The following is a 27,687-nucleotide window of genomic DNA, read 5'->3' on the forward strand; positions in this document are numbered from 1 at the left end:
TTGTGAGTTGAATTTCTACTTTTATATTTATCTCCTGGATTTTGTTATTACTATTTAAAAATGATTCTATTTCTTTTTCTTTTCTTTTCTTTTTCCCCTCCTGAGGCAACTGGGGTTAAGTGACTTGTCCAGGGTCACATAGCTAGGAAGTATTAAGTTTTTGAGACCACATTTGAACTCAGGTCCTCCTGACTTCAGAGCTGGTGCTCTATGTACTGCACCATCTAGCTGCCCCCAAATGATACTATTTCTTTGGCTTTATTTTATGATTTGCAACTATAATGAGGCGATTACCTTAATTTCTTTGCTAATTATTTAAAACATATTAAAAATAATTATATCATAAACAAATAGGGAACGTTTTATTTCATCATTGCTTATCCATATTTTAAAATTCTTTCCCTTGTCTTATTAATATTATTATCTAGAATGGTATTAAATAGTAGTTTTTCTATAAAGTGTGTGGCATTTCCTTATTGCACATAATGCTAGCTTTTGGTATTAGGTATTTTATCTAATACCTAGAATACCTAGACTAGACACTAGAAAGAGATTGCTATGCCAGATAGCATCTGGATTGGACTCCATGTTTGTTCTTTGTATTTTTGCAACGATTCCTTTTAATTGTCTTATGGTGGTATACTTTCCATTTGTATGGTTATAATTACTGTGTATGTTGTTTTCTTGCATCTGTTTACTTCACTCTGCATTAATTCATGTAGATCTTTTTGTACTTCTCTGTATTCATTATTTTCATGGTATCTTACAGCCCAGTAATATTCTGTCACATTCATGTATCACGATTTGTTTAGCCATTCCCCAAGCAATAGGCATCTACTCCATCTCCAGTTTTTTGCTACTATAAAAAAGTATTGTTCTAAATATTTTAGTACAAATGGTGAATTTCTTATCAGTGATCTCCTTAGGGAATATGTTTAGCAATAAATTTTCTCGGTTCATTAAGATCTCCTCCCATAAACACACATACACATGCATCCACTCACACATATACATGCAACATGTTATAGCATTCTTTCTTTAAAAATGTGGTAGCTAACACAAAAAATATCACTAGACACAATCTTAGTTACATGCTGATCCATAATATTATTTGTACAAATGTTTTTCAAAGACTATTCACGAGTATATCATCTGTTTCTGAAGGAAGTCACTCTGATGGTATATGATCCTTTCTAGATTAAAAGGGAACCACTTAGTAAATTACTATCTCAGAAAGCAGACTGACATCTTATTGATGTGAAAGAGGAATGGTTTTTAACTTATACTCTAGGGAAATCTAGCTTGTTAGAATTCAAATGACAAATAATTTTTTTTCTTTGAAGAGACACATTCAGGCAATTTGAAAGCAAAATATAAAATTTAGATAGTTAAGAAATGGTATTTTATATGTTACCAAGCCAAAAATCTACCAGGAAAATAACCCATTTTATCGCACAGCTCACTGAAGAAGGATTAATTATTCATTTCAAAAAGTTATCTATTATTACAACATGCAATTTTTTTAGTATAATTTTCAAATCATACTATGATAAATTACAAAAAACCAAATACATACTGTTTATCAGTTCTTTGTGCTCTGCAAGGGTTTTTGCAGGATCCAGCCAGTACTGTGTAAGGAAAAGTAATAATAGTTTGATAAATCAATTATTCAGCATTTCAATTACTAAATTTACAAACAAATATACACACATATACTTTTTTGTATTTATCACACTAAAATATATGTCAGGGAACTATAATTCACAAAAAATATATATACAGTCTAATTTCAGCTCTTTTGTTACTTGTATTAGGATTAGATCAACTAAACTGAATTGAGTTGAATCCAACTCAGCATTTATTATTAAACAACTATTAAGTAGAAAGGCACGGTGCTAGAAATATTCCTTGCCCTGAATAAATCAATCAACCAATTCACTTTTTTTTTGTTTTTTGCTGAGGCAATTGGGCTAAGTGACTTGTCCAGGGTCACACAGCTAGGAAGTGTTAAATGTCTGAGGCCAGATTTGAACTCCTGACTTCAGGAGTCTCTATTCACTGAGCCACCTAGCTACCCCCAATTCACTTTTCTTAATAATGCACATGCATATGGGTTTTAGGGATACAAAAACAAAACAAGTTGACATTTTATTGGGGGAAATAAAACAAATATTTACTAAGCAACTGCTAAATTGTTGAGCACTCTATTGAATGCTCAGGAAGAACACTATTTAGCTAACACAAGGTCCCTGCCTTCATGGAGGTTACACAGTTTAAAAAGGTGATGTAGGATAACTTACAATGGTAGGATAACCATTTTAGCCTCCAAATGCCTTTATTGAGGAGAATTTGACTCCTCATTACTGGGGAGCAATAGCATAGGCAAATCAGCCTAACTAAAGCAGCAAGGTACTCTAAGAGAGACAAAATAAGGGGTGTATGCCACATGGATCAAATAAGCACAACTGCTTCAATCACTATCACTGTCTCTCAGACTTAGATGAAGACAGCCAAGGACCTTGATCCTTGAATAATAGTTCTACCCATACAGCTCAGCTTCCCCTCAAGCCGGGGATCAGCCTTTTTAGAGATGTGGTTTAGCCATTGTTTCTTCAGGTTCTGGAGCTCCTGCCTTCTCAGCAGCTACAACTACTGAAAAACCAGGAATCAAAGTTCTCATTACCAAAGTCTGGCATTATCAAGTTGTTTAAAATCAGAAATAGATATTGTTTTATCAATGGAAATTACCTTCTATTTTTCCATTAAATCCTAGTGATCACTGGTTCTTTCCATTTGACTTAACAACTGAAACTTCTTATGTGTGATGTTTCAACATTAGATATAAGTTCCTTGAGAACAGAGGTTATCTTTCTCTTCTACTTATTTTCTCAGAGTTAATTAGGACAAATGACCTAGAAAAGTCCTTCTCTGATGCCTCATCAAAGCATAGAGGTAACCAAGGATTCCTAAAGACTATTCTAGCCAATGGACAATTTCTAGGAGCCAAGATGGTGAAGTAAGCAGGAAATCACTTGAATAATCATATAGTCACCTCCAAACAACTATAAAATAGTGCCTCAGAATGAATTCTGGAGTAAAAGAATTAACAAAAAGATAGGGTAAAAAGATTTTCTAGCCCAAGACAACTTGGAAGGTCGGCAAGAAATATCTATCTTATTTGGGGAAAAGAGGAGCATATTCCAGAGCAGACAGTATCCCGTCAAGCCAAAAACAGCCTCTGTTTTACTTCAGCAAGCTAGAAGGAGGAGCTAAACCCTAGGGCACGTCAGTGACAAAAGCCTTAAACCCCACTGCAGTAGCAGGTGAGCAACTAGAACCCCTACCTAAACTCTCTACCCCAGTGTAACACCAGGCTCCCACTACCTTCTCATAAATGGATGCATTTATATTATTGATAAATTTAATGGAGTTCTTGTTTTTCATTTAGTAGTTTCTGAATTTCTCCATCATTTTCATCAAGTCAATCCTAATATTTGTCAGTAGTTATGGTCGAGGTGAGTAAATGCAGTGTATATATACTAAATCTTTGAAAATTGCCTAATCCTTATCTTCTCCACTGTAAGAAAAATAAGAGGAGCATAGAACATATTACCTATCAGATTTATGAATAGAATTTATTAACAAATAAGAAATAGAATTATGGGATATAAAAATGGACACTTTTGGAATATGTCATTCCCCAATTGTTAAGTGGTCAAAGGATATGAATGAGCATTTTTTGGAAGAAGAAATCAAAGCTATGTTTAATTAAATAAAAAATTGCTCTAAATCATTATTGATCAGAAACATGCAAATTTATACAACTTTAAAGTATCCTCTCATACCTATCAGGCTAAATGATAGAAAGAGAAAATAACAAATATTGAAGGGGAGGTGGAAAAAATAGGACACTAATTCATTGTTGGTGAAACTATAAACTGATCTAACTATTTTAAAGAGCAATCTGGAATTATGCTCAAAGAATTATAAAACTCTGTATACCCTTTGACCCAGAAATACCATTTATTAGGGAAAAAGGAAAAAAACCTATCTGTTTTAAAATATCTATAGCAGCTTTCGTAATGGGGAATAAGTATTAGAAACGCAAGGATGTGCATCAATTGGGGAATGGTTGAATAAATTGTGATATATAATTGTAATGAAATATAATGGTGCTATAAAAAATTCTGAGCAAATTGATTTGATTTGATTTCTTTAAAAAGTATTTTATTTTTTTCCAATTACATTAAAGACATTTTAACATTCATTTTTTAAAAATTTGAGTTCCAAATTTTTTCCCTCCTTCCTTTTTCTTCTACCTTCCTAAAAAGGCAAGAATTATAAATAGGTTACATATGTGCAATCATGTAAAACATATTTTTATATTAGTCATTTTGAGTCAAAGAGAAAAAAAAACATGAAAAAGATAAAGCAAAAAAAAGTTATGTACTTAATCAGTACTTTCTCTGGATATGGATATCATTTTCCATCATGAGTCTTGGAATTGTCTTGGATCATTGTAGAAGAGGCAAGTCATTCATAATTGATCATCGTATAATGTTGCTATTACTATATATGATGTTCTCCTGGTTCTGCTTACTTTACTTTGCATCAGGTCATGTAATTCTTTTCAGATTTTTCTGAAATTTGCTGAGCAAGTTAATTTTTAGAAAAACGTGGTAAGACTTCCATGAGATAATGCAGTGAAATAAGCAGATCAAAGAACACTGTTTGAACAATAACTGTGAATGACTAAGCTATTCTGAGTACTATGAACATTCAAATCAACTATGAAGGATTTATGAAGGAAAAAACTATTCACCTCCAGAGCAAAAACTATTATATATTAAATATATATCAAATGTTATCTTTCTCTAATGCAGCATTGAAAGAAAGGAGACAACTCAAAACTGAAAATGTAACAAAATAAATAAAATAAATATAAGATCAAAAAAACTCTGGTAGGAGGAAGTGAAGCAAGGAATTAATATTTTAGGAGGACAACACAAATAGTTATTGGTATATGCTGATAAAGAATAATAAAATTTTACTTTTTTGTTTTAAATAGGAAGAAAATAAGCCAAGGATAATCTATGATCATTTAATCAATAAATTTCATAAATAGAGTCCACAAGGTTTTGTAATCTATCATCCTGCAATTTAAATAATACTTGTATGTTCACTAAGGGAGAAGCTTCTTGTCATTTTCCATATCAACAAAACCAAATGTTGCTACAGTTTTTCTGATCACAGTTAAAATATATCTTGTTCTTCAACAACAAATGAAAGGCATACCAACTCTATTGCTTACTTTCAGAAACTGCTTCTAATCCTCCAAATACTATGGCCAGATCTAGATATAGCACAGGGAAATCTAGATGTTGACTCAATGCTTATTCTTACCATTTCTTCTCAGTGAGCATGGCTCCCTTTTCCCAGGGCCTGCCTTCTCAAAAGGGCAGATTTCTACCCCTCCCGAGGACTCACTCTATGCAGGATAATCTAGATCAGCAATTAAAGAATGTGAGGGAATCATCAGCCAAATGACAGGGGCTGATCTCCAACACTACCCCTTTGCCCTATAGTAAATAAAGTAACTAAAATGTCCATAACTTTTGAATCAGAGATTCTATTCCTAGGCTTATATCAATTTTCTTACACTTTATTCCTCAACATGTATTCTTTGGTACAGTGAGACTGAATTTTTGGATGTTCCACAATTAAGAAAATACATTTCTTGGCTCTGGGCATTTTTTCTGGCTGTCTTCCATGACTCTAATACTCTCTCTTCCACTCTGCCCATTGATCTTCCTGACTTCCTTTAAGTCCCAATTAAAAAAAAAAACAAAACAAAACCCAACACCTTCTACAAGAAATCTTCTCTAAGTTCTACCACTTTCCCTCTTTTAATTATTTCCTATTATTTTTTGCTTCTGCCCATAGTGGAACTGTTTTTTCCTGTAATTTGGTGAAGGAAGATTGGAAATGGAACCAATTTATGAGATTCAAAAGGATGAAAGGCACCAATAATGTTTGCCAGGTACAATCCTGATTAGAGACCTCTCTGACCTGTCAGCAGAATGAATTGACTCAGTGAGGAGACTTTTTTGTGTCCTGTAAACCTGAGAATACAATACCCATTGATAGTTACAGGGGGTTAACAAATTCTGCTGATTCTCCCAATCTTTCAAAAGTCATAAGTTCAGTTCATTCCATTTTTAATTTTCTTTCACCCAACAATGGAAATGTAAATGGATCTTTTCATCTCTCTCTCAAAATTCAGGTTCCCAATAATCAATTACCTATATTACCTATATCCAGTCCCAAGTTTCTAGAGGAACCTACTAGAAACTCCCCAAATGCTATCAGATTGAGCTCCCATTTTGGTGTGTTCAATTCAATATGAATCAATAAGCAATTAGCATTAATTAACTTTTACTAAAGGAAATTTATTAAAAGATAAAGCAAGAACCAAAACTCCAAAACATTCCTTCTGACTTCAGTTATTTTTGTTCTCTACCACCTTGGTCCCTGGGAAGAATGGACTCATAGAGGTTGCTACAAAACATTCACTTCACCAGATCACTTGTGGATTTGGCATAGCAGTCACTCCTCTGCTTGCCGGAGACTTTGTTGATCCATAATACCTGGCTTTAGAAGGTTTCCAATTAGGCTTACTGTAGTTACAGTTGCTGGCACCTTTTGCTCGATCTTATGATCTTCTGAACCTGACATGGTTATTTTATCTCCAATTATCCTCCATCAAAGAATAGGAAAGAATATTTTCCAACATATCATAAAAGGGCAGAAGCTACATTGCTACAAAATAGATTTCAGACCACATGGCATCCAGTTAAGGAGAATCCAAGGCTTCTCTCCCGTCCAGGGAGGCCATAATGGTTCTTGTTTCATTTACTACAAAGAACAGAATGATTAATATGTTCTTTTAGTGCCTTCTGAACTCTAGCTCAGCAATCACTGAAAAAAAACTTTTCTTCACTAGTGTTTTAGGCAGATAGGAAACAGTCACAAAATATTTGTTCATGCTCTGAATTAGAGGCAGGGCTTCGTCATTACACACTTTTCGAAGGAAATTCCCCAAACATTCATGTAGGGTTAATAACCAGATAGAGCTCCCTTTGTATGTTCCCAGGACTGGATCCTTCTTGATGAGTGTTCCTCCCCGTCTTACATATGTACTTTGCAAATCTTAAACACTCTATAAAAATGCTAGTTAATGTTATTATTATAAGACTGGAGTAGCTCTACACCTTGCTAGTTAATGGTAAAGGGACACTGTCTTTCTGTAAACCTACAGAAGGCAGGACATGAGCCAGTATGAGTTACAATAGCTATTGCAGTCCCTCAAGTGTGCCCTGGGTTACCTACTAAAGATACATATAACTTATATTTGTGTTGCATTTGAATTCTTACTGGTTCGCCAACCAATTCTATGCAACATTCTGATTGAGAATTATATTAACTGCTTGATTGTTCCATGATTTTTGTGTTTGTCTTCTTGTCATATTTTGAATCCTATATACAATCTTTGCATGTAACAAATAATTGATAAAGATTCTGGGCAACAGTGTCTCATTTATAAGGGATCATTTGGGAATGGTTTATTTCATATCAGTGCTTTTATGCTAAGACTTAAAGTCACTCTTAAACAATAGTGTGATGGTAAATTTTTATAAATGTCTCTTTTTAAAAATGTGTACAGAACACATTTAAGGTTTATTTATTATTATTATTTGTTAATTTTAATAGCCTTTTATTTACAGGTTATATGTATGGATAATTTTACAGCATTGACAATTACCAAACCTCTTGTTCCAATTTTTCCCCTCCTTCCCTCCACCCTCTCCCCCAGATGGCAGGATGACCAGTAGATGTTAAATATATTAAAATATAAATTAGACACACAATAAGTATACATGACCAAACTGTTATTTTGCTGTGCAAAAAGAATCGGACTCTGAAATATTGTACAATTAGCCTGTGAAGGAACTCAAAAATGCAGCACACTTAAGATTTAATCTACATAAATAACATTTTCTTCATCACTTTCTTAAATCTAGAAAAGTCAACAAAGCAATAAATTAAGGTTTGAATTTACATTTTTCTGAGTAGATGCTATGACTGAAAACTGAGCTTAGGACTTTTCCCTATGTAACTAACAGTAGCACTATATGGGAGAAAGAGCCAGCTATTTTCAAAGGTATAAATACTTTTCATATATTTTTATAATTTTTCTCTCTTATTTATTGTTGGACTTAATGTTTTTCCTTTTTTTCCTACTGTCAATGTACCTCTCGCTATAACATCTCAACTTTTCCATTTGATTTGCTGCATAAATAGACTGAGAAACCAGATTACCAAGGTTGTCTTAACTAACTGGGTAAGTCATTTCCCTTCTGTCAGTCTAGCATTCTGGAGACAGTGATAGTCCTCTAGAAATCTCATGATACTCTAGTGGCAGCTGAAACTACTGTGAAGTCTATGAAATAGAACACAATTATAGACTTTGCATAAATTAGACATTTAATAAATGTTTTCTGAAATAAATTTGTTATTTAAGATAATAATTTAAAAATACTTGTAGGCTTTACAGTTATAATTGGGAGAACAGGAATGAATATGAAGCAGAAATAAGTTTGCTTGTGACATTTCCTAGGATACCTATCCTAAAACATATCATCAAAAATTAGGTCTATCCAAGTCAAATAAGATTATTTAATAACTTTAGTTCTGGGGTTTACAAGTACATTTCTTAAATTAAGGTTGGATCTATTTAAGCATCAAGGCAAAATGAAAGAAGGAATATTCCCCATAATGCAATTGAAACATCCTAGGGTTTTTCAATGTAAATAAGGCTTAGGTTTTTGGAAGTCTAGCTTTTTTCTGCGTGAGACACCAAAACTCTAATTTGAGATTTGATTGGCTTGAAAACTGACTAACATTGTTGGCACAGCTTCCTATTCTCGAGCATAAAAGTAGTTTCACCTACATTTTTAGAGGCTTCTGACAGTAGACTAACAGCATGACTAACATCAAGAGGAAGTTGCATTTAGCTAAAATAATTCATCATTTAATTTGCTTATAAAATATCCTTTCCCTGCTATAGCTAAATAAACTTCCTTCTTGGTATTTTATTTTTATTCAATTAGATATAAAAAAACAATTTTAAATATTCATTTTAAAAAAAACCTTTGGGTTCCAAGTTTTTTCTCCTTTCCTCCCCACCCTTCTTCCTGAGAAGGCAAGAAATTTGATACAGGCCATGCATGTGCAGTCATGTAAAACACACCTCCACATTAGTCACGTAGTGAAAGAAAATACAGAGCAAAAAGAACAAGAAAAACAAAGAATGTTTTTAAAAAGTATGTTTTGATCTGCATTAAGATTCCATCAATTCTTTCTCTAAAGGTGATTAGCGTTTTTCTTCATAAGTTTTTCAGAATTGTATTGCTGAGAATAGTTATCATTTATAATTGATCATCACATAATATTGATGTCACTGTGTACAATATTCTCCAGGTTCTGATCATTTCACATTGCATTTGTTCATGTAAAATCTTTCCAGATTTTTCTGAGAGCACCGTGCTCATCATTTCTTGTAGCACAATAGTATTCTGTCACATTTACTATAAATTGTTCGGTCACTTCCCCAAGTAATGGGCATCCCTTCAACTTCTAATTTTTAGCCACTACAAAAAGAGTTGCTATAAATATTTTTGTAAATATAAGTTCATTTCCTTTTTTTTTCCCTTTATCTTTTTGGGACATAAACCCAGTAACAGAATTATTGATAAAAGGGTACATATAGTTTGTTAGCCTTTTGGATATAGTTCCAAATTACTCTAAAGAATGGTTGTATCAGTTCACAACAGTGCATTAGTGTTTCATTTTCCCTCATTCTCTCCAACATTTGTTATTTTCCTTTTCTGTTATATTTACCAATCTGAAAGGTATGGATGGTACTTCAGAATTGTTTTATTTTGAATTTCTCTAATCAATAATGATTTAAAGCATTTAAAAATATGACTATAGATAGCTTTGAATACTTCATCTGAAAACTGCTTGCTCATATCCTTTGACTGCTTATCATTTTAGGAATGGTTTGTATTCTTATAAATTTGACTTAGTTCTTTTTTGGAGAGAGGAAGGCAAGGCTCAAACCAATTCATGTTTTTCTTTGAGCTTTGCATTTAGAATTTCGATTTTGTTATTTTTTTCTGAGTTTGTGTTTTGAGCTTCCCTGTCACCATAGTAACTTTCAATAGTCAAGTTCTATTTTGTTGTTTGCTCATTTTTTCCAAGCTAAACCTTGACTTTTGACTTCACATTGAAGTGGGACTTTATTCCTGGAGTAAAGGAGGCATTGTTTAGGTTTTTTTGTGCAACTGTTTTCAGAGCCATTTTGGAGGTGAGTGGGGTGATAAACTTTCAGTTCTTCCAAGGTAATATAATCTTTGCTCTGGTCTGCGAACAATCTCAAACACTTTTTTTTCTTTTCTTTTTTTAAATAAAGAAATGTTTATTCTTTTTTTTCCCTTTAGGGATTGTGGGTAAAAATTCCTCAGTCAACCTTGATGGAATTCTAGACTGGCTAACTAATTTTTAAAAAAAATTTTTAAAGCTTTTTATTTTCAAAACATATGCATGGATAATTTGACAACACTGACCTTTGCATAGCCTTGTGTTTCAGATTTTCTCCTCCTTTCCCCATCCTCTCCCCTAGATAGCAAGCAATCTAATATGTTAAACATGTTAAAATATGTTAAATTCAATATGTATAAACATATTTATATAATTCTCTTGCTGCACAAGAATAATCAATCAAAAAAAAAAAAAGGAAAGTAAATGAGTAAGAAAACAAAATGCAAGCAAACAACAACAAAAAGAGTTAGAAAGTTATGTTATGATCCACATTCATTTCCCACAGTCCTCTCTCTGGGTATAGATGGCTCTCTTCATCACATGATTATTGGAACTGGCATCAATCATCTCATTATTGGAAAGAGTCACATTCATCAGAATTAATTGTTGTATAATATTGATGTTGCCATGTACAATGATCTCCTGGTTCTGCTCATTTCACTTAGCATCAGTTCATGTAAGTCTCTCCAGCCTCTCTGAAATCATCTTGTTAGTCATTCCTTACAGAACAATAGTATTCCATAAAATTCATATTCCATAATGTATTCAGCTATTCCCCAATTGATGGGCATCCACTCAGTTTCCAGTTTCTTGCTAGTATAAAAAAGGGCTGCCACAAATATTTTTGCACATGTGGGTCCCTTTCCTTCCTTTAAGATTTCTCTGGGATATAAGCCCAATAGAAACATTGCTGGGTCAAAGGGTATGCACAATTTGATAGTTCTTTGGGCACAGTTCCATATTACTCTCCAGAACAGTTGGATCTGTTCACAACTCCACCAACAATGTATCAGTGTCCCAGTTTTCCCACATTCCCTCCAACATTCATCATTATCTTTTCCTGTTATCTTAGCCAATCTGAAAGATGTGTAGTGGTATCTCAGAGTTGTTTTAATTTGCTTTTCTCTGAACAATAGTGATTTAGAGCACCTTTTCATATTACTAGAAATGGTTTTAATTTCATCATCTGAAAATTGTCTGTTCATATCCTTTAACCATTTATCAATTGGAGAATGGTTTGATTTCTTATAAATTAGAGTCAATTCTCTACATATTTTGGAAATGAGGCCTTTATCAGAACTTTGACTGTAAAAATGTTTTCCCAGTTTATTGTTTCCCTTCTAATCTTGTCTGCATTAGTTTTGTTTGTACAAAAACTTTTCAATTTGATATAATCAAAATTTTCTATTTTGTGGCCAATAGTTATCTCTAGTTCTTCTTTGGTCATAAATTCCTCCCTCTTCCACAGGTCTGAGAGGTAAACTATCCTATGCTCTTCCAATTTATTTATAATCTCATTCTTTATGCCTAAGTCATGAACCCATTTTGACCTTATCTTGATGTACGTTGTTAAGTGTGGGTCAATGCCTAATTTCTGCCATACTAATTTCCAATTTTCCCTGCAATTTTTGTCAAATAATGCATTCTTGTCCCCAAAACTGGGATCTTTGGGTTTGTCAAACACTTTATTATTAAAGTTATTGGCTGTTTTGTCCTTTGAACCTAACCTATTCCATTGATCAACTAGTCTATTTCTTAGCCAATACCAGATGGTTTTAGTAACTGCTGCTTTATAATATAATTTTAGATCTGGTACAGCTAGGCCACTTTCATTTGATTTTTGTTTTCATTAATTCCCTTGAAATTCTTGACCTTTTGTTTTTCCATATGAACTTTGTTGTTATTTTTTCTAGGTCATCAAAGTAGTTTTTTGGGAGTCATTGTTATAACGCTAAATAAATAGATTAGTTTAGGTAGTATTGTCATCTTTATTATATTTGCTCGGCCAATCCAAGAGCATTTAATATTTTTCCAGTTGGTTAGATAAGACTTACTTTGTGTGGAAAGTGTTTTGTAGTTTTGCTCATAAAGTTTCTGATTTTCCCTTGGCAGATGGATTCCTAAATATTTTATACAATCAGTAGTTACTTTAAATGGAATTTCTCTTTGTAACTCTAACTGTTGGGTTTTGTTAGTGATATATAAGAATGCTGATGACTTATTTAGGTTTATTTTGTATCCCCTGCAACTTTGCTAAAGGTGTGGATTGTTTCTAATAACTTTTTAGTAGAGTCTCTGGGGTTCTCTATCATCAGCAAAGAGTGATAATTTGGCTTCCTCATTGCCTATTCTTATTCCCTTAATCTCTTTCTCAACTCTTATTGCCAACCTTGTTTCACTCCTGATCTTATTGGGAATGGTTGCAGTTTGTCCCTGTTACATATGATGCTTACTGCTGGTTTTAAATAGATGCTACTGATTATTTTAAGGAAAAGTCCATTTATTCCTATACTCTCAAGAGTTTTTAATAGGAATGGATGTTGGATTTTATCAAATGGATCAAGCACTCTTTTCTACCCTAGAATTGTGACCAGGGTCCCTACTCCTCTCAGGCTGCAAGTTTTGGTAAATACCTCTTCACCCTGGGACTTTGACCCAAGACAACAACTTGTCACATATGGACATGCAACAGAGTTCTGCATTCAGTGCCAGCAAAGGGTTCCCTGTAATCCTCTGTTCAACCCTCTTACTGTCTCTGGACTGAGAACTCTGGAAGCCACAGCTGCTGATCAGTTGCCCCTAAGCCCTGGTATTATCTAGCTAGGGCATTGCTTGTGCTGGACTGTGCTGTCCTTGTGTTCTCCCTGGTGGGGACTTGTGGAACTGGAATATTTTTCATGCCATTTAATTTTTTTTTTTTTTTTTTTTTTTTGCTAAGGCAATTAGCATTAAGTGACTTGCCCAGGGTCACACAGCTAGGAAGTGTTAAATGTCTGAGGTCAAATTTGAACTCAGATCCTCTTGACTTCAGGGCTGGTGCTCTATCCACTGCACCACCTAGCTGCCTCATTTCAGCCCATTATTTTGTTGGGTTTTCTACTCCAGAATTAATTTTGAGGTGAGATTTTTAAAGCTCTTCTGAGGAGGGAATTTGGGAGAGCTCAGGTGAATTCCTGCCTTTTATCTGTCATCATGACTTCACTCCTCACTGGTTCCATAAACTTCCTTTTATTAACTGTTCAAGAGCCTACGAGTATTTCCTTTCATTTCACTTTGGGACTTAAAATATCAGGAAATTGGCATGAATTGGAATTAACCCAAAACATACCAATAGCAAGTTAATTTTGTTTTAATGAAAAAAATACTTATTATTAATTAATGTAAGGTTAAATCAAGGATATTATGTCAACATATTAATTAGGCAAAAACATATTTCCTATGAAAAAGTTACTAGAATAATTATGTCTATTGCCAGACCTCCTAATACAATTTATCAGCTACCAATATTTCCGTAAACTTTCCCAGACTCAAGTCTATAAAATTACAGTCTTTTCATATGTCTTTTTAAATTGCTTTGGATATTTATAAGTCAAAATGACTTATTCGTTCAAAGTTGTTTTAAAACAACATTGCTATCACTATATACAGTGTTCTTGTTTCTGTACACTTTATTGTTCATCATTCCATGCAAATTCTATCCATGTTCTTCTAAGCTACTCAAGTTTATAATTTCTCAAAGCACAGTAGTATTCCATCACAATCAAACACTCCAATTTGTCCAGCCATTTCCCAATTGATGAATATCCCTGAAATTTCCAGTTCTTTGCTACTCCAACATACAGTTTTTACAGTATAGGAAAACAATAAAGTTGTATATGCCTCTTGAGTATAATAAATATTTAAGAAAGAAGGATAAAGAAAGACAAATCAAGACCAGCTTTTGATGATGTTAAATTGTTTCTGTTAAAAACAAAAACAAAAAGACTGATTAAACACCAATGGTTATAGTTATAGCAAAGAAAATGAAAATCAATCAAAAATAGTCTGCTTTTCCCAGGTTTTACTATGAATGGTAAATATGCAATAAATATGACTTTAAGAAGTAACACAATGGATTCACTTCAAGCAGTACTTGGACTCCCTTCCAAGTAAAGTAGAAGGATAGATGCTATTGAACTCTTCTGATTTATCAAAGGAATGTGCAAGAAGTGTCTTATTTGTTATAAATGGAAAACTATTTCCTTCCAAGAGAATAAAGTGTATTTCTCTTTATGTATACACTATTTTTATTATGTAGATACCATGTGTCAAATTGTAAGGGGGGAGAAGTTATTTATTTTATTTATAGTTATTGAAAATAGAGCAAAAAAAAAAAAAAAAAGAAAGAAAAAAGAAACCTATGAGGATCATAAACTACAGATCAGTGATCCTGACTTTGATTCTCTATATTGCAAACTTCTAGAATTTCATTAAAAGGATAGTTAGTGAACTTTAGAAAAAGAAATATCACAATGAACCAGCATGGCTTCATTAAAAAGTTCATGTGAGGACAATGTCATTGACTTTTTTGACAGGTTATTAAAACATTAATATTGTAGGAATACTTTATTATATTTTAGCAAAATACCCCAAGAATGTCACACAATGTCTGGTCAAACTAGCGATATGTGAGCTACATGATAATACAAATTGATTCAGAACCAATTGACTGCTGAACCAAAGAGTAACCACTAATGATTCAATGTCACCTTGGAAAAATATCTTTAGTTGAGTTCCTAGTAGTTGGCCCTATGCTTTTTAACTTTTTTAAAATCAGTAGCTTAGAAAAAGTTGTAAGGAAGATGATTGGGGTAAGCACAAAAACTTTCACCTCCAGTATAGCTTATAGCAGTTGGGGGTCTGAGTCTGGGAAGACTGAGGGAATCCAAGAAATAACAAAACAGGATATAAAGAATTTAAAAAATGAAACAGAATGTGAAACATAAGCAAAACAACATATCTGAAGAACAGAACAAGAAGAGAAAATATAAATATAAGAATATTGGACTATCTGAAAGCTTGAACTTGAAAGAACCTTGACACAATAATGCAAGAAATAATCTAAGAAAATTGTCCTGGAGTGGGAGAACAGAAGGGGAAAATAGAAATAGAAAAAAAATACATTGATCATCACCTCAAGGAGATCCTTTGTGGAAAATCCATAGGAATATTATTGCCAAATTTTGAAACTCCCAGATCAAACAGAAAGTTTTGCAAAAAACAAGAAAAAAAATTCAAATATGCTAGAGTTACAATTAGAAATGTACAGGACTTAGCAGCAGACAAAATAAAAGACTCCAGATCCTGAAATCACATAAAATTGCAATCAAAAGAACTAGGTTTTTGGCCAAAAATAGTATATCCAGCAAAATTATCCACAATGTTGAATGTCTCTCTCATTCAGAGAACTCACAGATTTTCAGGGTTTTGTTTCAACCAAACCCAAGCAAGCTCAATAGAAAATTTAACATTTAAGAACCGATATCCAAGATTAATTTCAAGGAGTTTAACATGAACATATTATTTATGTTTTTACATGGAAATACATATCATATGTTTAAAGTTTACATCAGTAATTGGATAGATCAAAAGAAAGATTTATTTTGTGGCAGCCCTGTTCATAGTGGCTAGAAATGGAAAATGAACGGATGACCATCAATTGGAGAATGGTTGGGTAAATTGTGGTATATGAATGTTATGGAATATTATTGTTCTGTAAGAAATGACCAGCAGGATAAATACAGACAGAGAGGCTTGGAGAGACTTACATGAACGGCTGCTAAGTGAAATGAGCAGAACCAGGAGAGCATTATATACTTCAACAACAATACTGTATGAGGATGTATTCTGATGAAGTGTATTTCTTTGACAAAGAGAAGATCTAACTCAGTTTCAATTGATCAACAATGGACAGAAGCAGCTACACCCAAAGAAAGGACACTGGGAAATGAATATAAACTGTTTGCATTTTTGTTTTTCTTCCCGGGTTATTTTTACCTTCTGAATCCAATTCTTCCTGTTCAACAAGAGAATTGTTTGGTTCTGCACACATATATTGTATCTAGGATATACCGTGACATATTTAACATGTATAGGACTGCTTGCCATTTGGGGGAGGGGGTGGAGGGAGGGAGGGGAAAAGTCAGAACAGAAGTGAGTACAAGGGATAATGTTGTAAAAAAATTACCCTGGCATGGATTCTGTCAATAAAAAGTTATAATAGTAAAAAAAAAAAAAAAAAAACGAAAGAAAGATTTATACAAATGAAGCGCAGAGGAAGAATAGACATAGAAGCATTAGAGAAGGGAGGAGGACTCATAGTTCTGAAAATCTACTCATGCTGGGAATGGGTTAAATAGGCAACACTACATATATACCATGAAGGATATAGCACCCTCCAAAATCTACAAATAAGGAGGGAGGAATGGATGGAGAAGGAAGCAAAGGGTAGAAGAAGAAAAGGGAGGAATCCATGGGTGGGGGAGGTTAAGTAATAGCATGTTAAGTTAAGGAGCAGAATTTAAACGGAAGACTTAGCAAGTATAGGAAAGAAGAGATATACACAAATACTACACTTAGGAGCAGGAGTAGAATTTATTAGGGAAAAAAAAGTACAGATAGTAATCATTGATTTTTGACAAAGTCAAAGAGGCAATCAAGAGAGAAATGTACACTGATATTGTTTTAGATGCATGTTTACATATGGTTGAATGTATGTGTATATATATGTGTGTGTGTGAATATATGTAAATATATGTACATCTCTTTATGTGTATATATATATGTATATATATGTGTGTGTGTGTGTGTAGGTCTATGGATGAGTATGAATGTGTATATGTATGTGTGTGTGTACATATCTATTAAATATATCTGTACTTAACTATGGCCAGCTGAAGGTAATTGAGGATAAAAGGGGAAGAAAAAAATAAAGTTAAAAAAAAGTGCTCAACAGAGAAAAGATCAAGCTATAAGGAAACAAAGAAAAGATGGACATTCATGAATATAACTTCTTCTATTATATATCCTTTCTAAAACTGAAAATTTATTGTTATATATTTTGAATTCTCCCCCTGATGTTCTGCTGGGCACATGACAATGTCCTGTTTTGTTTTATTTTCTTTTTCTGTCTTTTTTTTTCCTATTCTATTTTTTTTAATTAACAGAAAAATTTAAAAAATAGCAAATGTAATATTAATAGACACGTTAATCTCCATAGCAATGTCATGAATTTCAGTATGGTCCTTACCTTTAAAATAAAGTCCTTTAGGTTGAGCTGAACCACACCCTAACTCCCCACCCTGAGACTTTGTCTAGTAAAGGAAGCCAGCACAAGCTGTATCTAAGCCTTTAAAGATCTTACCCCCTCTTCCACTGAGATTCATGACATTAAAAGCCAGAATGAATGACCAGGTCTTGCTATCTCACACATAGAATTGAATGGGACTGATGGGATGAAGTATTTCTCAGGATTTAGTCACATGATCCCTGTTCACAGAGCTGGGACCCTGGGGAGGTCATATGATCTCTGGGGGGATGAACTTTGAAACCTAGGATACAGGAAGCTGCAGGAACTGAGAGAGCAAGTGAAGACCCTGGATAAGTCATTTAACCCTAATTGCCTCAGCAAAAAGAAAAGAAAAGAAATCAATATCAAGCCAAACTACCCATTAACAAAGGGAAATATATCATAACAAATTATAGAGGAAGATGCCATTAAGGTACACTCAGTTAGCAAGGAAGTAGAATACTGCATAGGTTTTATTATAGGAGCCCACTTAATGGATATAGTAACTGTTGGGTCATGATAATTTTGTCAGTGCAAGGAATTTGACAAGGAATTACAAGATAATCCTGTCAATGCTCCTCCCGGCTTATTTCTGGGAGATGCTGTGGAAATTCAATTAGGTAAGGCCCGTTTCAACAAAGACCGGCTTAAATTCCACTTAAATTTTACAAATTTACAAATTCTTCTGTTAAGCCTTTCCTAATGGCCCACCTAGACTCTGGGCTGCAAGCACAGACAAGACCTTTTGCTGGGGTCTCATTCACTCCATCAATACTACCTCCTAAAAGTATAAAGAACTTTTCTTGGATCTCTTGGTTGGGACATCTTCCTGGGTGGCCATTTTGCTACCTTATTATTTCAATTAAAGATAAATTATTCCTTATCTTAGGGCTTTGATTTATTTTAGGCCTCGACTGATTGTAGGGGTCCTAGTCGACTACATTAAATCCAACAAAAAATTGGATCAGAACAGAGAGACAGTACACACATGATAACTTACTTATGACTCCTGTCATAAGAATCTTATAAATAGATGAGCATGATGTGTACAGGTAAGCAATTCCTAGTTCCAACACCAGGTAATAAGATTTAGAAGAGCAATTAGCACCAAATATTGGGGTTCACTCAAGTGAAGAATTCACAATGGCCATTCTCTTTGGCAAAAGATAGGTTTATTTAGAAAAAGATATTAAAGAGAAAATGAAGAGATAAAAAGACATCAGAAATGGTAAACATGAAAGAGTTGGGAGAGAATGTAACAAGAAACTATGGAAAAGACAAGTTCCCTAGTGAAACCCACAATTAACCAGGAGAACAGGAACACCCCATGTGGTTGGAGTGTGCTCTTAGGGGGCAGGTTAAAGCCATGGAATGTAATGCTGGAGAAACTGAGAAAGACAGAGATTAGAGACCAATTTAATAGCTTATTAAATGGAGAGATTTACTGGGACCAGATGGATCTTGGTCCCAAGAGACTATCACCTCAAAGAATCCAGCACTAAGTAATGGGGGAGGTACCTGGATGGGGGTAACCTAATGGGGGGAGGCACCTAAGAGAAACACAATGGAGGGAAGTACGGGAGAGGTTACAGATATTCTAATGATGTCTAAAATGGATAGACCTTTATCCTTAATCAAACATTAAGAAGGAATGATTATATCTAAAGATATAAAACCTTTATCTCATCAACATTAAGAGGGAAAGGTCATAACCTGAGGCAGAGTAACTAAATAGGACAATGGAGAAACTGGGTCAGGACATTAAAAGGGAACTGTGGCACAACAAGAAAAGTATAGTACCCTAAAAGAGTTAGCTAGAAGAAGGAGAAAAACACTACAAGGCAAATTGCTCTGGCCAGCTATTGCCTCCAAAGGGATTCAGGAAAGATGGCATTGGTTGACATTAGTCCAATTTCTGACTGGATACAGCAAGGTGGGGCTATCCAGGACTTCCAAAGACTTAAGAGATTAAACTGATCCCCATTAGTGCCCTTCCCTGTTGCCTCAGGGAGTAATTTTATCTGTACTTCAGCCTTTCTCTGCCAACCTTATCTAGTTACTCAGGACCTCATCAAGTAGGTAGAGTCAACAAAACTAAAGTCAATGTAAGAAAATAGCAAATTTCAGTTCAATCTTTTGTTTTTCAAAGCATAGATTTTCAGACAGTCTCCCATTTACCTTTTAAGTTCTATTTCTTTCCAAAGGAAATTGTTTCATTTAATTGAAAACACTGACCCCCCCAAAAGCTTAAAGGCAGTAGCAACTTTTATACCACTATCCTCTAGAAATATTTTGCATTCGGTAGGTGTTAATCAAATTGAGATGAATGTAGAGAACCAGTAACCGGAAAGCTAAGTTTAAAAGCTTGAAAGCACAGGTTATTTAGTCAAGAATAAGACTTCAGAGTTCTTAAGACTAGGGACTAGGGACAGAGGAGATTAAAGACAAGAGATGGACTAGGAAAGACTTCTGAATGCATAATATTGTCTATTTTCTTTCAGCTTTAGTCCCAGGCTTTCTGGAAAAAATACACAGTAGTTCTTGGTTCATCCATGAATTGAGGAAAAGTCTTAGATGCCCTCCCTTTCCTTCCAAGCAGGTAGATGGTGCCTCAAAAGGAAAGCTTTGAAACTGGGGCCAGTGGAAAACCTGAGTTTAAATTTGGCCTAATAGCGATATGACTCTGGGCAAATCACTTAATCTCGGCTGACCTCAGTTTTCTCAGCTATAAAATGGAGATAATAATAGCACCTCCTTCACAAGATTGCTGTGAAAATCAAATAAGGTTATACTTGTAAAAAGCAATAGCATAACATGTTTAACCTATATTGGATTACTTGCTGTTTAGGGGAAGGGATGTGAAAATTAAGGGGAGAGAAAAATTTAGATCATAAGGTTTTGCAAGGGTGAATGCTGAAAACTATTTTTGCATATATTTAGAAAATAAAAAGTTATTATTAAAAAAGAAGAAACAGCAGCAGCTATAGCACAGAAGTGAGAAGACTTTAGAATCATTGACAGACAAGATTGGTAAACCAATAGCATCCTAAAGTTAGAAAGTCTCAGGGTCACTAATTAATATATCTTCCCTAAAGTTTAAGGGAAGAAATATGACTATATTCCTAGGCCAGAAAAGTTTTATAATCATTGACAGAACAATAGCATTCTTAGATCAGAGGGCATTAAATTCCCAGATTCCAAAGCCAGAAGATTTAGAATCACTGACAAATTGTTAGAACAGAAGCCCCCTAAGGTCAGACGACCTTAAAATTATTGCTGTTTCCCCTAGAAGCAATATTACATTACTCCCACCCTCTGAAAAAAAATTATATGCTTTTAAATTTTATCTCAGTATCAGCATTTTCTCCATCACTTTCTCAAGTATAGATCATCAATAAAACAATAAATCTGTAGCATTTGTTTACTGTTAAAATATAAACACTGACATTAATAATTTAACAATGGTTCTCAAGAATTAGTCAGATCAAGCTCCAAAGTACCAAGAGCTAAAGATTTAAATTCCCAAACCCAATCCACTTTCTCAATTTGAGAAGCAGGAAGAGAAAAGGTACAGGCACATCTAAGACCACATTCCTCTCTTTTCTGTTTATATGGTAGCAAAGGCCCATCTTTATAACTTTACCACAATGAAAAATGTTTTGTAATTTATACACAAAGATTTTGGTGGGTATAGCTTACAGAAGTAAGCATATTAAAAAATTCACATAATTAATATAGTTATTACATATTGATATTATGACTGCAAATCCCTATAGACAAACAATAAATAAAATATATTTATAGTATGTAATTATAATATATTAGGCAATATAAAATTTATAAACCCCAAATGTGTAGTCTATATATAGCATAGTAAGAAAAATATCAAAATACATATCAAGGAAGTATATGCAAAGCACTGCATACATAGATACATATCAACATTCTATTCATATCATGAAGCATAATATAAAAGTTTATTGCAAAATGAAATATCATAGAAAACATATCTATCCATCAGTTAAATATAAAACTCATTTTATATATACTCCAATATTGGGCATCAGGTAGCCAACTACTTGAGAAATCACTTTTCTTGTTTATGTTTTTTTGTTTTGTTTTGTTTTGTTTTCCTGAAGCATCATAAGCAAGCTCAGTCACCAGCGAAATAAACCTGACATTTTTATGATGTCCTGAGTTTCTATATGGGTTATGTTTACTGTTAAAAACACAGAACCTTTGGTTTTCAGTCAAAATTCTGAGCTTCTGAATGATTATCAATACTAGCAATTCTAAGCTTGTGATTATTTAGCAATATCTGCATTTTCCACTGCCCTGCAGTACTTGTGGATGATGTTATCAATCCCAGGTGTCCATCCTTAGACTTCCCAGCATGCACCTTTCCATGGCTCTTCATATGATCTTCAAATTCAATTCTTTTAAAACTATAGTAGTCCATCAGTTGTAGCCAGGGATGTGGATTGAACCAATTTATACTACCTCAGGAGAGTTAAATTTTCAGTGTGAAGTTGTACAACTGAGATAATGGCAAATGCTACAGATCAGGACTTGATTTATTCTTTTGTTGATTCTCTAGTTTCAATAAAATGGAGGAAATTTTAATAATGCAAATTAAACTTGAAAAATTAACTGGAATAGAAGGATAAAAAGAATCTACTTTAGGTAAAGGCCTTCATGATCTGAACAGATATTCTCTCTGGGACCAAAAAAACTCAGTTGAATTCTCCTGATTCTCCTATGAATATCAAATCCAATTCCATCTTCATTGGAATCATCATCTTCTGAGCTCTTATTTAGTTGTGTTAGACTCTTTGATAGGTAAACAGGAAATCTTTTTAGGTAACTCATTATTTATTACCTGTTCACCAAATTCAATTAGTAGATAGTAAGCAGGTATTCACGATTCAATAGATAGTATTTACTTGATTATGATGTCTTTGTAGAATCCTAATTCCCTGAGACTATTTTATAAACACATAAGTTTATAAACAGGTTCTCAATTCTTTGTCCCTAATTTTATTCTTTATTTTCTGTAGATATCAACTTCTGTTGAACTTTCCAAATTTCCATTCAACCTTTGAGTGCACCTGAATGGACATTTAGTCCATATTAGTAGCAGAAAATAACTCTATTACTTTTGTCGCTCCTTTTGATGATGTTCTTATACATAATTTCTAATGCCCCGTCCTTCTCCAAATGGAATGTTTCTATTAATTCTCTTTTATAGCAGGCTTTTTATGAACCCTGACATTCTAAAATAGGTGATCAGTGGTGGTTTTTTACCTTACTTCTGTGGCTAATACATGGATGTAACTAAAGTAAGATTTTTCTATAATAGGGTCATTCCTCTTAGTTTTTTTTTTTTTTAATATCCTTGTGCTTTTTTAGTTCTAGCAATTTCCCATAATTCATTAGTTTCTCCTGCAAGATATAGTTGACATTATTGAAGGTGTTCATGGTTTGCTATACTTCTGCCCATACAGGCCAGTATGAATTTGTTTGCTTCCTGATATCTTACTGTTCCTTACTTTATTACCATCTTGAGTAAATTGCCCACTAAGCATGGCACAAGAACATTTCTCATTCTATCTTTGAAAAACATTGAGAAATTTAACACATATTTGGTATACAGCCCTGATCACCTCTCATTTTTCCCATCTAATTTCTTTTGCTTTTATCCTTTTGTTCTTTTGTACTGTTACAAAGAAATAATAGTTTCCCAATTATTTTCTTATTGGCTGCCCTTGATTGCTGTATTTTTTTTAACCTTTCTGGTACATCTCTTTTCTGGAGTATTTGCAAAGCAATTAAATTTAGTCTTTTTTTTTTTTTTTTTCCTAGAAATGCTTCAACTGCCTCTTAAAAAAAAAAAAAAAGAGTTCATGTAAAAAAATTAAAGTTTGCAGAATACATCACCTTGGGTTGTCTCTTGAGATCTTTTTGCTCTTTGGTGCATTATTCCATTCCCTTATGTATTTCTGGTTGATATAAAATATATTATTCAAATGTTCTTTCTTGTATATTCTTTAGAGGCCATCTTTCTTTTGGTTATTAATATCTTTGCTATTGTTTTATATGTTTATACTCAGGGTTTTTAGTTGAGTTTTCTTCCTCACAAGTGCTAAATTTCAGTATTTTTCTTATAGTTCTATTGTTCACTTTCTTCCTCCTTTCCCTTTGATGCTATTTTCTCTGGGACCTGGTTCTCAAAGTTTCAACCTCTTCTTATACTAGGCAAATTATATTCCACTGACTTTAGTCTATGCCTAAGTGATTTCTGTGGAGGGGCAACAGAACTCGCCCAAGATGTATGCTGGTCTATTTGCTGTGGCTTAGTGATGAGACATTTATATATACATGTCCTACTCTAGTTTCTTACATTCCTCAATTCTCTGGCACCACATTACTGTCAAAGCCCAAGCAAGTTTCTGATTACTGGCTTTCTGAGGAACTTGGGAAGACGAAGCAGGAATTGAGTTCTCTTGCAAGTCAGTGGATTAAATGTGCAACCCTGCCTAAATCTGATAGAGGTGGATAGTTCTGGATAAGGGTTAGAGATTAATTACCCTTCTCTGCTGTTACTTCATTGAATTGTTTCTTTATTGTGGATTTTGGAATCCTAGACTATGGAGACAGCTAAAATGGCTTAATCTCTCACAGTTTTGGAGAGGTAATAAGGAGTGTAGAAAATGTCTAGTCCTCCATCTCATTGTTCACATGAACCTGAAGTTCTGATAACTGAATTTCAACATAAATGGTTCCTATGCTATTTTTATAGTTTTTTATTTAAATTTTATTTGTTCATTTTAATTTAATTTATTTATTTAAAAGTATTATGTCAAGAAAAGGTCAATAGACTCCACCAAATTGCATATGGGGTCCATGACCAAGAAAAGGTTAAGAGCCACGGAACAATAATAGCATCTCACAATATAGTCTCATAATCCTAATTGCTTAAAGAAACACTCTATTATCCAGTAATTCCCTGGGTAGGTGTTCTCTCATAGTATACTAATGTTCATTTATTATTATTAAACTATTTTCAATTGTCATTTATTTGTTCTGCCTTCCACATTTTCTTTCCATTGAAAGAAAGAGGATAAACAAAAGCAAAACCCTTGTAACAAATAAACCTGGTAAAACAAAACAAATTCTTGTATCCAAAAATGTTTTTCCTTTTCTGCCTATACACACACACACACACATACACACAATAACATTTCAGTGCTATACATGGTCCCATAACCTATAAGCCTGAAACCATGGAGGCTGAAGTGGGTGGGTCTCTTGACTTCAAGAGTTCTGAATTTCAGTGTGCTAAAACTAATTATATGTCTGTACTAAGTCCTGCACCAATATGATGAGTCCATGGAAAAGGAGGACCACCAGGATACCTAAGGAGGAATGAACCAGCCCAAATAAAAAATGCAGCAGAGTAAAAGCTTCCATACTATTCAGTAGCGAGATTGGGCCCAAGAATGACTGCTGCCTTTCTAGTGTGAGCAAAATAGAGAAACCCAATCTCCAACTTCTCACCAATTTTTTTACTCATTTTTTTTTTTTTTACCTATTCCCACAGACAACTTAAAAGCACTAATAAAATACCACACTCTCTACTTGAACATGTTAAAACAAGGTTAGAAGCTTGCAAATTATCTCACTTTTTACCTAGGTTTTTTTAAGGATAATAAAATTTAAAAGCTCACAATAACTTACTTCATGTCATTCATATATCTTCTCACCCCATACAAATAACATTCTTTGACAACTCTCTACTTAAATATTTGCTCTAAAATCAATTAGTTTTTTGTTCTGTTATCTTTATAAAACTTATATACCAAAAAATGTTAATTATCAGCAAACTTTAACTTTTGGAGTTAAAAAATGTGTATAATTAGTTTAAAGCTCTCAGTAGTTATCTATAACAACTAATTATTTTATAACATAATGACATTTGGGGGAGAGGATTCTGGGAAGATGGAGGAGATTAGAAAACTTTCAGCTCTCCAAATTTCCTCCACAAACAGGCAGAACGTTGCCTCAGAGGGAATGTAAAACAGAAGAAATAAACTAGAGTTGCAGTAAAGCAGTTGTGCTCTATGACACTAGAAAAGACTCCGGGAAAAATTCAACCTCCAGAGGCAGAGGTTCCGCCTTTCACTCAGGGTAAACATCTCTAGGTCAACTCAGCAGAATCAACAAATAATAAGCCCTGCCGGCAGCTGGCTAGAGAAGCAGCTTCAGCCTTAAAACGTTCATCTCACAGTGTGGGGGTTTGACAACTGAGAAGGAAAAGATTGAAGGATTAGCCACTATCAAGGGATGGTCAGACACAATGACACTGACCAGATGCAACTGGGGCTGAGGCTGGGGCTGGCTTTAGGAGGGAAGAACTAGCACACATCTAATAAGTGCAGTAAGAGAGCGGTGTGTATCCTACTGGCTGTGGGCACTTACAACAGAGCATTCTGACTTTAGTTCCAGGATAGAGAGGACAGCTGTAGTTTGCAGCCATTAGAGGAACCATAGAGAGCAAGATCATTTGTGGGACAGCATGGTTGGTGACCCAATTGTGAATAAAGAGGTAAGCTCAAGGTTGATCCTTGGAACAGACCTCAGAAAATATCAGGAAGAAAGACCTGAGGCTTGAGGCAACATTGCCCATACTTCAGGACTAGAATTTGACTATACTAATAGTTGCTAAAAACACAATAAAAGAAACAAACAAAATAAAAGAATCCCACTATACATAGCTACTATGGCAACCAAAGATCTGGGATGACATTCAGAGGAAGACAATGGAGCTTAAAAAAAAAAAAAAGTACTTTCTTAATGAGAAGTGTCAAATGGTCCCACTTAAAAGGGATTTTAAAAATAAAATAAGAAATCAAGAAAAAGAAAAGGAAAAGAGCAATTCAAAAAATTCAAGAAAAAAGTAAACCAATTTGAAATAGAGAATCAAAAACTTAAAGGAGAAAATAATTCCTTGAAAACTAGAATTGGACAAAGGGAAGCTAATGACATTCATGCCAAGAAATAATAAAACGAAATCAAAAAAATGAAAAAATAGAAGAGAATGTAAAATACCTTAAAATAAAATCTGGAGAACAGATAGAGGAGAAATAATATAAGAATAGTCAGAGTATCTAAAAATTATTATAAAAAAAGAATCGATATAATATTATAAGAAATAATCAAGGGAAACTGCCCTTAAGTTCTAGAACAAGAAGAAGTAGAAATAGGAAAAAAAATCTAACAAAAGCCATATGAAAGAGATTCCAGGAAGAGAACTTACAGGAATATCATCACCAAATTTCAAAGTTCCCAGGTTTAAAAGAAAATATTGGAAGCCATAAGAAAAAACCGATTTAAAAATCATGGAGCTACAATGAGCATTACACAAAACCTAGAATTATTGAAGGACTTAGAATATTATATTTCACAGAAGCAGAAGAGATGAAGTTGTGACTAAGGGTAAATTATCCAGCAAAGTTAAGTATAATTCTGAATGAAAAAAAAATACATTTAATGAACTGAAAGACTTTCAGGCATTTGTGACAAAAACAGGAGAACTTAATGGAAAAAAATGATATATAACATTAAAGACCAATTATAATAAACTCGAGTCTCATATATATTTCACACATATTTTCATATCTAAATTTTATATAGATATGAAAAGATTATCAGTACAAAATAGGAAGGAGAAAAATATAACAAATAATTATAGATTAGAATGTGAACGGTTTGAATTTACCTATGAAATGGAAATGAATAGCAGATTAAAATGTTTAATTCAATAATATATTTTTTCAGGAAACACTAAAAATTGAGAAACATATAGAAAGATAACATTAAAGGTAGGAATGGAATTTATTATGTAAAAAAACAGGGGT

At 33.6% G+C, this 27,687-nt stretch overlaps 1 protein-coding gene across 2 annotated transcripts in view; it reads right to left on the minus strand.

The window, feature by feature from the left end:
* Positions 1 to 27,687, minus strand: part of EPB41L4A (erythrocyte membrane protein band 4.1 like 4A) — a 171,841-nt gene that overhangs the window by 93,715 nt on the left and 50,439 nt on the right. For both annotated transcript variants that reach the window (XM_051998340.1, XM_051998329.1), the window contains exon 3: positions 1,577 to 1,628. In XM_051998340.1, coding sequence (XP_051854300.1) covers positions 1,577 to 1,628 — 52 coding nt within the window. The remainder of the gene's footprint in view (positions 1 to 1,576; positions 1,629 to 27,687) is intronic.

Source organism: Antechinus flavipes, chromosome 1 (assembly GCF_016432865.1).
Source record: "Antechinus flavipes isolate AdamAnt ecotype Samford, QLD, Australia chromosome 1, AdamAnt_v2, whole genome shotgun sequence".
In the NCBI taxonomy this organism is placed as follows: Eukaryota; Metazoa; Chordata; class Mammalia; order Dasyuromorphia; family Dasyuridae; genus Antechinus; species Antechinus flavipes.